The 14,126-nt window shown below is 48.1% G+C and overlaps 1 protein-coding gene across 1 annotated transcript in view; it reads right to left on the bottom strand.

Moving 5' to 3' along the window:
* The window catches only part of TRIOBP (TRIO and F-actin binding protein), an 83,704-nt gene that overhangs the window by 54,321 nt on the left and 15,257 nt on the right, over window positions 1-14,126 (bottom strand). The window contains exon 5 of the mRNA XM_060188954.1: window positions 4,236-7,335. Coding sequence (XP_060044937.1) covers window positions 4,236-7,335 — 3,100 coding nt within the window. The remainder of the gene's footprint in view (window positions 1-4,235; window positions 7,336-14,126) is intronic.

Genomic DNA, 14,126 nt, shown 5'->3' with positions numbered 1-14,126 from the left:
TTAAAATTCACTTGACTTACCCAATTGGCTATAATAATAATTATCTTTTGCCTTCTTAAACTCTAAGACTTCAAGGAACCTTCTTCATTGTCTATTAAGCCCATATTTCTCCCAGTCCTGGAACCTCTGGAGCTTTGCTCATTTTCCTTCATGCTTCTCTTGATCCAGACCATTTGTTCCTGCATCTGCTGATCTCAACCAAATCAATGCAACCAGTGCCACCTTTCATTTCGGACTGTGTCTAGAGACGCCAGGCCTGAGATGCCAACCCTCCAGTTCCAGTACTCTGCCACCAAGTTGCAGATGCTACCATGACACCAACCTGACTTCCCTGGGCAGAGGACCTCACCAATGTACCCTGGGACTCCACCTCCTCAGAGCCCTGCCCCACTAGGGAAAGACAGAAACAGGCTGGGGGTATGGATCGACCTGCCAATGCCCATGTCCAGCAGAGAAGCAATTACAGAAGCCAGAATTCCCACCTTCTGCACCCCATGAAGATCTTTAGTCCATACTCTTAGAGGGATAAGGAATAGGGAAGCTTCGGGGGGCTGGGGGGGGGGAACAAACAAACAAAAAGAATAGGGAAGCTGCCAATGGAGGGGATGAGATATGGAACTCTGGTGGTGAGAAATGGATGGAATTGTACCCCTCTTATCCCACAGTCTTGTCGATTATTAAATTACTGATAAAAAACTAAATAAGTAAAATTCACTTGACTATAAAGTGCTTATATGAGTCCAAACTAAGAACTTATAAAGGCATCTAGGGGGAAATGAAGATACCAAGTCAAGAATCCTGACACTGTGATGTGGCAGCTTTGTAAGAAAACTTCTCAGGATAAGTTAGGATGCTGTGTGGACAAAGAAGATGCTCAGTAAATACACACTAAGTGAATAAATGGGAGAAAGTAAAAGAAGAATTCTGCAGCTACCCATTCCTAAGAGTTAGCCCCGTCCCTTACAAATACTTAATTAGGCTTTAAAAGCTCATCTTAAGAGGAGGATTGTTTTCTACTTGGAATAAGTGTATACAAAAGGAAAAGGTTAATTATTTGATTAGAATTATAAAACCCTGGTTAAAAGAGAATTTACCTCTCCAAAATGTACACAGTAAGTATTTATAGTTTCTTTATCATCTATATACATCAATAAAACTTAAAAAGATAATCAATCCCAAAGAGAGTAAAGTAAAATTACCAGAAGTCACTGGATAAAATCAATTAAATAAAAGTATAAATGCATTTATGATCTCTATTATAGATTCTTTATCTTTCTCTAAAAGCTACTCCCTAAAAAATTAACTTTGATTACCACTCCATCATCTGGGGTCATACACAGGGAATTCTTGGATTCCCACACTGATATGATGGGCCTAGACCTCTAATAGATCCCTCTCTCCACCATTACTGGTCACTTCCATCAGAAACATCATCATAAGCACTCTTGTGGGCCTCTACAGGACCTTGCCCTCAATGTGGAACAACAATGGTAGGGACTGTCCCACTCTACCAAGGGAGGCTGGGTCATCTTACCCTGTCACTCAAGGAAGATCGGTCCTGAAATGAGTGCAACCTAGAATGTTCTCAACTGTGACCATGAGCTGCGAGCCCAGACTGACAGGGACTCAGAGATTACACAAGCGCCTGTGCTAAATACGAATATATATGGGCCCGGGGTCAGGTTGATGGGTAAATAGTTAATTTTATTTATAGATTTTCTTCAAGTCTGGAAGCTACTCTCTTCCCTAATCCAACTTTCTAGCCCTATTCTCAACTCCGAAGTCATCTTCCCAGACATTTTTTTTGTCCACCTCATGTTAGCTATCAAACTCAAGCAAAAACTACGAAAGTAATGAGCCCCTAGGAACACATCTGAAATAGACTTCCTAGCTTCTTTCCACCCTAAGATCCCTATTCTCATTTGATCTATTCCTACTTTTTGGTTCCTGTTCATTAATCATTTTATTCTGCTTTATATCTTACTGCCTTTCAGCCACCAAGCTGCAGATGCTACTATGATTTTTATCATGACTTCCCTGGGCAGATGACCTCACCAATGTGCCCTAGAACCTCACCTCTCCATAGCCCTACTCCACTAGGGAAAGATAGAAACAGGCTGGTGTTATGGATCGACCTGCTAATGCCCATGTCCAGCAGAGTAGCAGTTATAGAAGCCATAACTCCCATCTTCTGCACCCCAAAAAGAATTCTGGCCCATACTCCCAGAGGGGGGGAAATGATAGGGGAAGATGACCAGAGGGCTCTGAACTCCTGTAATCTTATTATAATCATCAATAAAAATAAATTTAAAAATTAACTTTGATTTAAAGAGCTTAGTAGTCCTTAGAAGTTATCAGATAAAGTCAAAAAGTCTGTAAATTTACATCAGACCAAAAACAATAATCATAAAAAGGTCAGAGACAAAGGGGTGTTTAGTAAAATGATTTTCTTACATATTGCAATGATGGGTCTACACTGTTCACCTGTCTAAGCCTTTAAAATGTGAGCCAAGAGCAAAGCCTGGTATAAATTGTCAGCCATGGCTAGGCTAGCAGTGTGTCAGCTAGGCTCAGGCACTGTGATGCTGGAGCAGTGTGGAGCTGGGGTGATGTTGATGGTGAGGGAGGCCGCCTCGGGGCAGGGGTATATAGGGACTCTGTACTTTCTACTCAGTTTTGTTGTGAATCTAACAAACAGAACCACATGTTATTGAAAGGAAAAACAAACAACCAAAAAACCCACTCACATTAACTTTGGAAATCACAAAGTTTAAATGGCTTAAATTCATTGAAAAATAAAATTTGGAAGTATAAGGGCTAAAGTTTCCCTTGCAGATTCAAATCTAAGAGAAAAATGTTACCTTGGGCAACAAAGACACATTTTGAAGGTAAAATATAACAAGCTTCTCTAGGGTAGTGGACGTGTTCTAAAATCTGGTTGTGCTGATGGTGTATGATTGGTCTCAGGAAGTGCACTGTTTATAATTCACTGAGACACAGGCTGCGGGCGTTGAGACTTTCAGACCTACATTTATTACTGCTGTTCTCTTACTCTAGTGGGATTCTACCTCTGACCCTTGAAAACCCCAGCGTTGGAATTGCTGGAGAAGTCTCAGGCAGATTAAGAAGCAGATGTGCAGAAGCAAATGTTCTGCCAGGTGGTTTTAAAGGCCTTGCTGACCAAGCAGACTTGCAGAATACCTGGAGGTTAGGCATTGCTTTATGTGACACTGAAACCTCTAGGAGGTCTGTAGTTCTCCGTGTTGTCTCTTAAAATATGTGGCTTTGACACCAAAGAAATAGCTCACTTGGGTAGTGCACTGCTTTGCCATGTGCACCACCCAGGTTTGAGCCTGGCTCCCACCGCATTAAAGCTCCAATGCTGTAGTCTCTCTCTCTCTCTCTCTCTCTCTCTCTCCTCCCCCCTCTCAGAAATAATGTAGCTCTGGCAATCCATTTGAGGCTGACATCTGTCTCCTGAAACGCATGGGGACCTCTGAGTTTTCTTTGTTAAGGTAGAAAAGATTTATAGATGCTTTTCTTCTCCCCCATGCAAGGAGAACAGCACAGTAAACCTATGGCCCTGGACCAAACAAAGGGTTTGTCTCTAAGCTAAGTCAATGTACTAGCATGTTTCCCATTTTACAGATAGGAAAACTGAGAATTCAGTAGATTAACTTATTTTGTCAGATCATCTTGGTGGGGAGTGGTTTTAATGGCAGATTTGAACCCAGCCCACCAGACTCTAGTCTCTCCTCCCCCTCCTTAATCCCTAGGCAGCACATAGTATCATTTAATTGTTATAAAAGAACAAAAACAAAAACAATCAAAAAGCAACTGGGGCAGCAAGACAGCTCGTCAGGATAGTGTATTGCTTTGCCATGTACTCGACCCAGGTTTGAGCCCAGTCTCACCACAGTGAAGGGAGCTTCAGTTTTGTGGTATCTGGTTCTCTCTTACTCTCTCTGTCTTAATTCTATATGAAGAAAAAAAATATTTTATTTTATTTTTTAGTTAGCTTATAACAGTGATGCCTAGGAGATGACAAAGAAACAATGAAACCACTCTGAACATGTGGAAACAGAGATGAAGTGACTTGCCGTGGTCAGCCCGCCAGAAAATGCAGGGCAAGGTCTGAGCAGGCTGTCTGGCACCTAGGCCTGTGAAGCCTGCCTGCCCTGTCCATGGCGGCCAAGCCTCCTCCCGGTCCACCTGCAGGCCCAGCCCTGGCTCACCTGCGCTCTTGCCCGAAGAGGCGCTCCACCTCTGCTCGGCCTGGGCTGCGTGTGCGGCCCCCGCTGCTGCACTGGGGCCCTGGGGCCCGCTGAGCCAGCCTCCTGGGCGGGGGCAGGTCAGCCAGTACTGTGTACTCCCTCCTCTCCAAGTTGTGCCTGGTCTCCCCAGGGGCGGCTGAGCCCCGGGAACCCCCCGAGCTGCCTGGCGGAGGTGAGGATGCCAAGAGGGTCAGGTCACTAGGTGGGTGGCGGGGTGGGGAGGAGGCTCGGGGCGCGTCCCGGTGTCCAATGCACACAGGGGGAGGCACCAACGGGGAGCCATGCAGGGAGTCTGTGGACTGGGCCAGGCTCTCCATGCTGGTCCCTGGGGGGTCCTGGAAGAAGAGGGAGGGCTCAGGGGGTTGGCGGGGTGGGGATGAGAAATAGGGTGCGTCCCGGTGCCCGATGCACACGGGGGTGGGCATATGGGGGGGCTCATGCAGGGAGTCTGTGGAGGGGACAAGGCTCTCGGTACTGGTCCTAGGGAGGTCCTGGAACAAGAGAGAGGGTTCCGGGGCCTGGCGAGGTGGGGAGGAGGCCCGGGGCATGTCACGGTACCCAATACACACAGGCGGGGGGAGCTGGGGAGGCTCGTGCTGGGGGGACTGGTTTTCAACATCTGTTGTGTCTGGAAGGAAGGGGAAGGGGTCAAACTGGGCATGGCGGGGTGGTGAGGAAGCCCGGGGGGCATCCCGGTGTCCAATGCACACAGCTGGGGGAATGTAGGGGGGCTCGTGGTGAGGTGACTCACTCTCAGAGGCATGTGGGTCTGGGAAGAAGGGAAAGGGGTCATGTTGAAAGTATCGAGGAGGGGAAGAGGCTCGAGGGGCGTCCCGGTGCCCAATGCACACAGCACATGGAGGTTGAGAGGGCTCAGAGGGGGTCTGGAATGCCGGACGGGTAGCCGGGTATAGAGGCGAGCAGGTCTGGGAGGCACCTTGGTGGTCGGGGTTATGGGAAGAGGAAGTGACCCGGGATGGTGAGTTGTACAGGCTGGGGCTGCCGGAGGACCGGGCTGGTCTAGTGGACGAGTATCTCTGAGGTCTGTCCCCTTGGGTTGGCCGGAGGGCAATGGATGCCCAGGGAACATCACTTTGCTTGGAGTGAGATGGGGAAGCTGTTCGGGGGCCATCGCTCTGGGTTGGCCGGAGAGGAAAGGAAGCCCAGGGGATGTCTTTGTTAGTGCCGTGAGGAGAGGCATTCCTAGGATTATTCTTTTGAGCAGAGCGATGTGGAGATGAGGGTCCAGGATTGTCCTGTTGGGTGCAGCACTGAGGGGAGGAGGTTCCCGGGTTGTCCTGCCGAAAGGAAGAGGATGCAGTGTTGTTTCGTTGGGCAGAAGAGGCCTTAGGGTTGTCTCGTTGGGTAGAAGAGGTTCTGGTGTTCTGTTGAGCACAAGAGGTTCTTGGCTTGTCCGTTTGGGTATTTCTATTAGGAGAGCAGGTTCTAGGGTTGTCTTGTTGGGCACAGAATGCTCTAGAATTTTCCCTTTGAGTGGTTCTATTGGGAGAAGAGGCTCTGGGGCTGTCTCGTTGGACACAGATTGTTCTAGAATTTTCTCTTTGGGTGGTTCTGCTGGGAGAGGAGGCTCTAGGATTGTCCCTTTGGGCACAGGCTGTTCTAGAATGTTCCCTCTGAGTGGTTCTGTTGGGAGAAGAGGCTCTGGGGCTGTCTCGTTGGACACAGATTGTTCTAGAATTTTCTCTTTGAGTGGTTCTGTTGGGAGAGAAGGTTCTGGGGTTGTCTTGTGGGGTATAGGAGGTTCTAGAATTTTCCCTTGGGGTGGCTCTGTTAGGAGAAGAGGCTCTGGGGTTGTCTTGTTGGGTACACACTGTTCTAGAATTTTCCCTTGGGGTGGCTCTGTTAGAAGAGGCTCTGGGGTTGTCTTGTTGGGTACACACTGTTCTAGAATTTTCCCTTGGGGAGGTTCTGTTGGGAGAAGAGGCTCTGGGGCTGTCTCGTTGGACACAGATTGTTCTAGAATTTTCTCTTTGAGTGGTTCTGTTGGGAGAGAAGGTTCTGGGGTTGTCTTGTGGGGTATAGGAGGTTCTAGAATTTTCCCTTTGAATGGTTCTGTTGGGAGAAGAGGTTCTAGGATTGTCCCTTTGGGCACAAGCTGTTCTAGAATTTTCCCTTGGGGTGGTTCTGTTGGGTGAGGAGGCTCTGGGGTTGTCTTGTTGGGTACACACTGTTCTAGAATTTTCCCTTGGGGTGGTTCTGTTAGGAGAAGAGGCTCTGGGGTTGTCTCGTTGGGTACACGCTGTTCTAGAATTTTCCCTTGGGGTGGTTCTGTTGGGCGAAGAAGTTCTAGGATCGTCCCTTTGGGCACAGGCTGTTCTAGAATTTTCCCTTGGGGTGGTTCTGTTAGGAGAAGAGGCTCTGGGGTTGTCTCGTTGGGTACATGCTGTTCTAGAACTTTCCCTTTGGCTTGTTCTGTTGGGCGAAGAGGTTCTAGGATTGTCCCTTTGGGCACAGGCTGTTCTAGAATTTTCCCTTTGGGTGGTTCTGTTGGGTGAGGAGTCTCTGGAGTTGTCTCGTTGGGAACAATATGTTCTGATTTTGTCCCATTGGTGAGTGCAAGAAGTTTGAGGGCTATCCTGTTGAATAGAAGAGGCTCTAGAGTTGTCTTGTTGGGTGGCTCTTGAGGGAGAGGAAACTTGGGAGTTATTTTGTTGGGTAGATGAGGATCTGGGATTGTCCCTCTGGGTAATTCTGGAAGGAGAAGATGCTCGGGGAGTGTTCCGTTGTGTGAAAGAGGTCTTGGGCGTATCCTGTTGAGCGGACACGGTTCTGGGGTTATCCCGCTGACTAAGTAGGGAAGAAGAAGAGGCTGGAGGGATATCAAGTTGAGCAGAAGCAACCTGGGTGCCATCCCTCTGGGCAAACCGAGGGAGAGAAGAAAGTTGGGAGGTGGCACTCCAAGGTCCGGTCTGTGGTGTGGTTGGAATTGAGGCAAGTGCTGGTCGGTGCTGTGCTGGTCGGTGCTGTTCCAAGAAGGAGCCACTTCCTCCCCGCAGCTTTGCCCAGTGCTGCCCAGCGCTTCGGCTCCTAGCCCCAGTGTCTAAAGAAAGAAATCAGGGTTCAAGATTAGGGCCAAGGCTCAGACAACTCTCATACCCTACCTTGTTTGGTCACAAGATAATTGGGGCAGACTGAACAGCCCCTTCTCAGACGGTTCCACAGTCCATGCCAAGTGACTCCACCCCTCTGACCAGGGCAGTCTATGAGGGAGGACAAGTTTAGACACCTTTCTCCACTGAGGTTGAGAACTTGACATTGACACCCAGACTGACTTAGTCAGTGGAGGGTGGGACCCAGAGATAGAGGGTCACATCGCCTGGGAGTTCACAAACAAGTCAGAGAAGAAGCAAACTCACAGAGAGCAGATGTGACAATAGCCCCTAACAACTTTCCATTCCTGCCTACTCCTCCAATTGGATTTCAAGAAAGTTCCAGATCTCTTCTAAAGAATCGCTTCCCTAGGGGCCCTGCAGGGGGGGGGGTCACCTTATAAGCAGTGAAGCAGGTCTGCAGGTGTCTTTCTCTCCCCCTCTGTCTTCCTCTTCTCTCTCAATTTCTCTCTGTCCTATCCAACAACAATGACAACAATAACAATAACAACAATGATAAACAAAGGCAGCAAAAAGGGAAAAAATAGCCTCTAGGAGCAGTGGATTCGTTCTTAGTGCCAGCACTGAGCCCCAATGATAACTCTGGAGGCAAAAAACAAATCTCTTCCCTGTGTCATGGCTTCAGAAAGCTCCTACCTAGAGGCACCTCTTGGGGCTGTGGTGAGGATGGGGTGGGTGCAGGAATGGGATAGGCTTTTGTAAAATAGCGTAGTGGAGACTACCTGGGAGTTCGTTAAAAATGCAGAATTCCAGGACCCACCCTGGCATGCTACATCAGAATCCACTGTTGTTTGTTTTACCTTTTTTTAAAAAAAAAAAAAAAAGAGAAAAGATGATGGGGGGGGGCAGGTAGTGTTGCAGCTAGTTAAGTGCACATGTTACCATGAACAAGGACCTGGGTTCAAGCTCCTCACTCCCTGTTTGTAGTGGAGAAGCTTCAAGAGTGGTGAAGCAAGTACTGCAGGTGTCTTTTTATCCCTCTCACTTTCTATCTCCCCCTCTTTATTTCTCTCTGTCCTACTAAATAGAGAGAGAGAAGGTAAAAATGGCTGCCAGGGTTTATCATGCAGGCACTAAGCTCTGTGGTAACCCTGGTGACAAAGAATGAAAGGAAGAAAGAAAGAAAGAAAGAAAGAAAGGAAGAAAGAAAGAAAGGAGAAAGAAATGTAGGAAGGGAGAAAGAAAGAAGGAAAGAGAGAGAGAAAGAGGAAAAGTAAAGGAGAGAAGAGAAGAGAAACGAAATATGGTGGCCTGGGGACATGGCTCAACAGAGTATAAGATTTGCATGTATAAAGTCCTAAGTTTGATCCCCAGCAATACATATGCCAGAGTAGTGCTCGGACTTCTCTCTCTTGTGAAGTAAATAAAATAAATAGTCAAACAGTTCTCTGGCACAAATACTTGCACACAAAGATGAAATAAATTGAAGACCTAAATAAATGGTGAAGTAACCTATGTTCACGAATTGAAAGGCTCAATGTTCTCGAGACGGCAATTTTCCCTAGACTGATCTGTTGTTGTTGTTGTTGTTGTTGTTTTGTGTGTGTGTGTTTCTTTTTTCCATCTTTTTTTTTTCCTCCAGGGTTATTGCTGGGACTTGGTGCCTGCACTACAATTCCACTGCTCCTGGAGGCTAATTTTTTCCCCTTTTGTTACCCTTGTTGTTTATCATTGTTGTTGTTGTTATTGATGTCATTGTTGTTAGGTAGGACAGAGAAAAATGGAAAGAGGAGGGGAAGACAGAGAGGGGGAGAGAAAGACAGACAACTGCAGACCTGCTTCACCGCCTGTGAAGCGACTCCCCTGCAGGTGGGGAGCAGAGGGCTCTAACTGGGGTCCTTCGCCCATCCTTGTGCTTTGCGCCATGTGCAGTCAACCCGCTGTGCTACCGCCCGGCCCCTCATTTTTACACCTTTTATTAGAGAGGACAAACAGAAATTGAGAGGGGATAGGGAGAGAGAATGAGAGACACTTGCAAACCTACTTCATCATTCATGAAGCACCACCCCTGCAGGAGGGGAGTGGAGGTTCAATGCACAGGGTAATGTGTGCACTTAACTGGGTGCACCACCACCTGGCTTCCATTTTGTTTTGTTTTTGTTTTTATTGCTATTGTTTTATTGGCTGCTGGTGCAAAGCAGGGTAGGGGATGGGGGGCTCAAACCCAGGTCCTGACACACACTGATGTGTGTGTTCAACTGGGTGCCTCCACCACTTGGCCCCTCAGACTGATGTATTAACTAAAAGTCATTCCTGTCAAAGTCCCAGCAGGCTTTTTAATTTTTTTCCAAAAGTTGATTGGCTGATAATCTATATTTTAATATGATTACTAGGTGATCTGCACACACATTACAGCTTAAGAAGTACTGATCTGTGGTCCGGGTGGTGGTGCATCGGTCCTGAGTTCAATCCCTGGCAGCACATGTACCAGGGTGATGCCTGGTTCTTTCTCTCTCCTCCTATGTTTCTCATTAATAAATAAATAAAATATTTTTTTTAAAAAAAGTGCTGATCTAAGAGATTCATGTCATAACCCTAAGCAGTGACCCCATCCTAATACCAGCCCCTAAGCAGGGGTCACTGAACTTGTGTGACCATCAGCCATGTGCCTGGCTCTGGGCAGGGGCTTCAGGAGAGAAGTGAAGGGTTTTGCAGCCTCACCTTGAAGAAGCCATGGATGTGTTCACTAAAAAGTCTTACTTTGGATCGAGCTGTCAATGGCCATGTCCAGCAGAGAAGCAATTACAGAAGCCAGACCTTCCACCTTCAACACCCTATAATGATCCTGGGTCCATGCTCCCAGAGACATAAAGAATAGGAAAGCAGGGGTCGGGTGGTAGTGCAACAGATTAAGCGCATATGGTGCAAAGCGCAAGGACTGGCTTAAGGATCCCAGTTTGAGCCCCCGGCTCCCCACCTGTAGGGGAGTTGCTTCACAAGTGGTGAAGCAGGTCTGCAGCTGTCTGTCTTTCTCTCCCCCCTCTGTCTTCCCCTCCTCTCTCCATTTCTATGTCTTGTCCAACAACAACAACATCAATGGCAACAATAACAGCAAGGGCAACAAAATGGCCTCCAGGAGCAGTGGATTCATAGTGCAGGCACCAAGCCCCAGCAATGACCCTGGAGGCAAAAAAAAAAAAAGGAAAGAAAGAAAAGAAAAGAATAGGAAAGCTTCCAATGAAGGGGATGGGATGTAGAACTGTGGTGGTGGGACTTGTGTAAAATTGTACCCCTCTTATCCTGTGGTTTTGTCCATCATTATTTTTTTTAAAAATGTCTTGCTTGTAGCCAGTGAAGGAGTTCATGATTTACGTGTGTGGGGCCCCAAGTTCATTCCCCAGCACTGGATATGCCAAAACAGAGTTGTGCTCTGACCATTTTCTTGCTCTCTAAATCAATAAATAATAAAGGTCAAGCTTAAGACTCGTCTTTCTCCTCTGAAGCCTCTGCCTGCTCTCACCTCTCTCTCTCTCTCTCTCTCTCTCTCTCTCTCTCTCTCTCTCTCTTTGTCTCCAGGGTTATCACTGGGGCTTGGTGACTACACTATGAATCCACTGCTTGCAGCCATGGGGGGGGGTAGGACAGAGAGAAACTGAGAGAGGAAGAGAAACTAGAGAGGAGGAGAGAAAGATAAACACCTGCAGACCTGCTTCACTGCTTGTGAAGCGACACCCCTGCAGGTGGGGAGCCAGGAGCTCGAACTGGGATCCTTGCTCTGGTTCTTGCACTTAATACTATGTGCACTTAACCTGGTGTGCCACTGCCCGGACCTCTGCTCTCACCTCTATGTGCTGGTGTCATTGAAGTTCAAATTCCAACACCTTGCCAGGAGCCTGTAACCCAGAGCATAGCAGCACTTTAAATGTGTGACGCTGGCCTGGGAGATAGCCTGGCAGTAGTGCACGGGCCTTGCATGTGAGAGGACCCAGGTTTGACCTTCTCTACCACTCTCTGACTGAGCTGAGTTGTGCTTTGATTTAAAATAAAAGGGGGGAGGGGTCGGATGTTGGTGCAGCACATATTACAATGCACAAGAACCCAGGCTCAAGCCCCTAGTCCCCGCCTGCAAGTAGAAAGCTTTGTGAGTGAAGCAGTGTTGCAGGCGTCTCTCTGTCTCTCACCCTCTCTATCACCCCCTTTCCTCTCAGTATCTGGCTGTCTCTATCCAATAAATAAAGATAATACAAAAAAAGTTTGTGTGTGTGATATTGTTACCTGATGAACTGTGCTCACAGTGTTCCAAATCCACCTGCTTCTCCCACCTGTCTACACTCCACCCCCAGTGTAGCCCCACATGTGTGTGCATGGGGTCCATAGCCAGGGAAAGCCAGGTAAGGGGCCTATCATCTTTGCAACTTGTACAACCTTTACAACTGTTCTACAAATAAAAAATAGATAAAATAAAATAAAGGAAGGGGCTTCTTATTCCAGTCCATGCACTTTGCGCCAATGTGCACTTAACCCACTGCACTACTGCCTGACTCCCAAGGAAGGGGATCCTAACTGCCTCTGGAATAAAATCCAGTGATTTTTCACAGCTCCACTTGGGAGGGGTCTTGCCTTCTTGTTTACCATTGTAGCTCTCAGCATAGGAAAGCACTGAGCACTGTAGGGAGAGATCCTATTATGAGGCCATCCTCCAGAAATGGTCCTGGAGTCCTCCTGCCATCCAAGCACAGGAACTGGCAGAGGTGGCACTGACCTGCCCAGTGACTGCAGCTGGTCAGTGCCCCAGCCAAGCTGTTTCCCTCCCCCACCATCTCAGGCAACCTCTGAGGCTGGTCTATCTAGGGTCTGACCTCACTCCTGAGGTCCTTTCATGGCACACATGGCAAGCTCTGCAGAGGATCTAAGGCTGGGCTGGGCGCAGTCTGCCCCATGGAGTGTCCCCTGCACACTGGGGAGAGGTACTGCAACTCCCCTCCCTGCAATGTGGGAACCTGCCACCAGGTGGACAGTTGTGACTGCCTTTGATTAAGTAGGTCACCCCCCACCCCCACCCCAACCACTGCCCCTGGGGTTCAGAGCAAGAAAGGAGGTATTAGTAGTACAAAACCTGGCTTGTTTGTGGCATTGGCCTGGGCAGGTGTTTGTCCCGTGTTACTGCTTCTCTCAGACGCACTCCTGTAGGGCCTGCTACAGCAGAGTGGTGGGCGGGCTGGGGTGACACATCCCGTTCCTCTTTTTGAAAGTTCTTTCCAGCTACTGGGAGAGGGGCAAGGGAGACCCTGAAGGGGGTCAGGCAGAATTGGGAGGAGGGGGTTAGACAATACTCCCAACATTCCCTGGCTCAGCCAGGGAACTGTGAAGTAGAGAGGGCCAGGAGACAGATGCAGCTTTGTGGCAGAGTGAATGCTTTGCACGTATGAGGCCCAGGGTTTGCTCCCCAGCATCAAAACAAAACCCCCAGGTGCTGGGTGGTAGCACAAAGTGCAAGGGCTGCCACCAGGTTCCCAGTTGGAGCCCCCGGCTCCCCACCTGCAGGGAGTCGCTTCACAGGCAGTGAAGCAGGTGTGCAGGCGTCTGTCTGTCTTCCGTCTCTCCCCCTCTCTGTCTTCGCCTCTTCTCTTAATTTCTCTCTGTCCTATCCAACAACAACAACAGCAATACAGCTATGACAACAATAATAATAACAACTACAACAAGAGCAACAACAAGGACAACAAAATGGGAAAAATAACCTCCAGGAGCAGTGAATTTGTAGTGTAGGCACTGAGCCCTAGCAATAACCTTAGAGGAAAAAAAAACTCAAACAAACAAACAAACAAAAAAAAACCCCTCAAAATAAAGGGGTAGATTTGGAGTGTATTTTGGAGTGTACTTTTATAACCACCCAGAACTGCTGCTGGGTGGTTATAAAAGGTGAGGAAAGGGGACTGTGGGTGACAGATGTGTGAGCCATCGGCCTGATGACGACAGAAAAGACTATAAAATGTAGGGAAATTGTGAGGATGTGGTAGAGCCTGGCAGGGTTTGACCTGAGGGATGCGTCTATCCTGTCAGTCTCTCTACCTAGAGGTGGAGCAAGGGGGACAGGAGGACCCCAAAGGTTTGCCTCATCTTATCAGACTCCCTGCCTCACAAAGCACGCTGCATTTTTCTGCCTCCAGGAGCCCAGAATTCCTTAAAACATTAAGCCAGCTCCACCCTGCATTCCTTGATACTATGGCCTGTCCTTCAATTATCTACATATCAATCTTCTGCTTTATCTAACAAATGACTTAAGGCCTCCACCCTATTCCCCCACCCATTCTGCTCATTTAATATATTCTTTTTCTACCCTCAAGATGCAAGGTATTATTAATCCTACCAGTTAAACCCCTAGCAACAGTTGCTAAGGAAGTCCCTACCTTTTTCACCTTTCTCCACCCCTTTCCTAACCATGTATGGTATTGTCAAGCCATTTCCATTTCCAATTTGGCTCTTCCGTGTTCTGACCTGGAGAAGCGCGTGCATGCAGACTGGGAAGCTGACGCCAGCCATTGAGGTTTGTGCCACATGGCTTAACCAGGTGTGCTACCGCCCAACTCTGGGGTGTTTGGATGAATAAAGATTTGAATTGCTTTGCCACCACAAGCTTGGTTCCTGGGTCATACCCCAATCTCTCTCTCTCTCTCTCTCAAGTGGCTAGCCCAACATACAAAATACACAGACTGTAGTCTGTCATCCATGGGCATGCCCATAGCCTCTCTCCACCCATCTACCTGCAACGAGTATCCCT

The sequence above is a fragment of the Erinaceus europaeus genome, chromosome 4 (assembly GCF_950295315.1).
Source record: "Erinaceus europaeus chromosome 4, mEriEur2.1, whole genome shotgun sequence".
Classification (NCBI taxonomy): Eukaryota; Metazoa; Chordata; class Mammalia; order Eulipotyphla; family Erinaceidae; genus Erinaceus; species Erinaceus europaeus.
The sequence above is the reverse complement of the archived record's forward strand: the minus strand, read 5'-3'. Positions and strand labels throughout refer to the sequence as shown.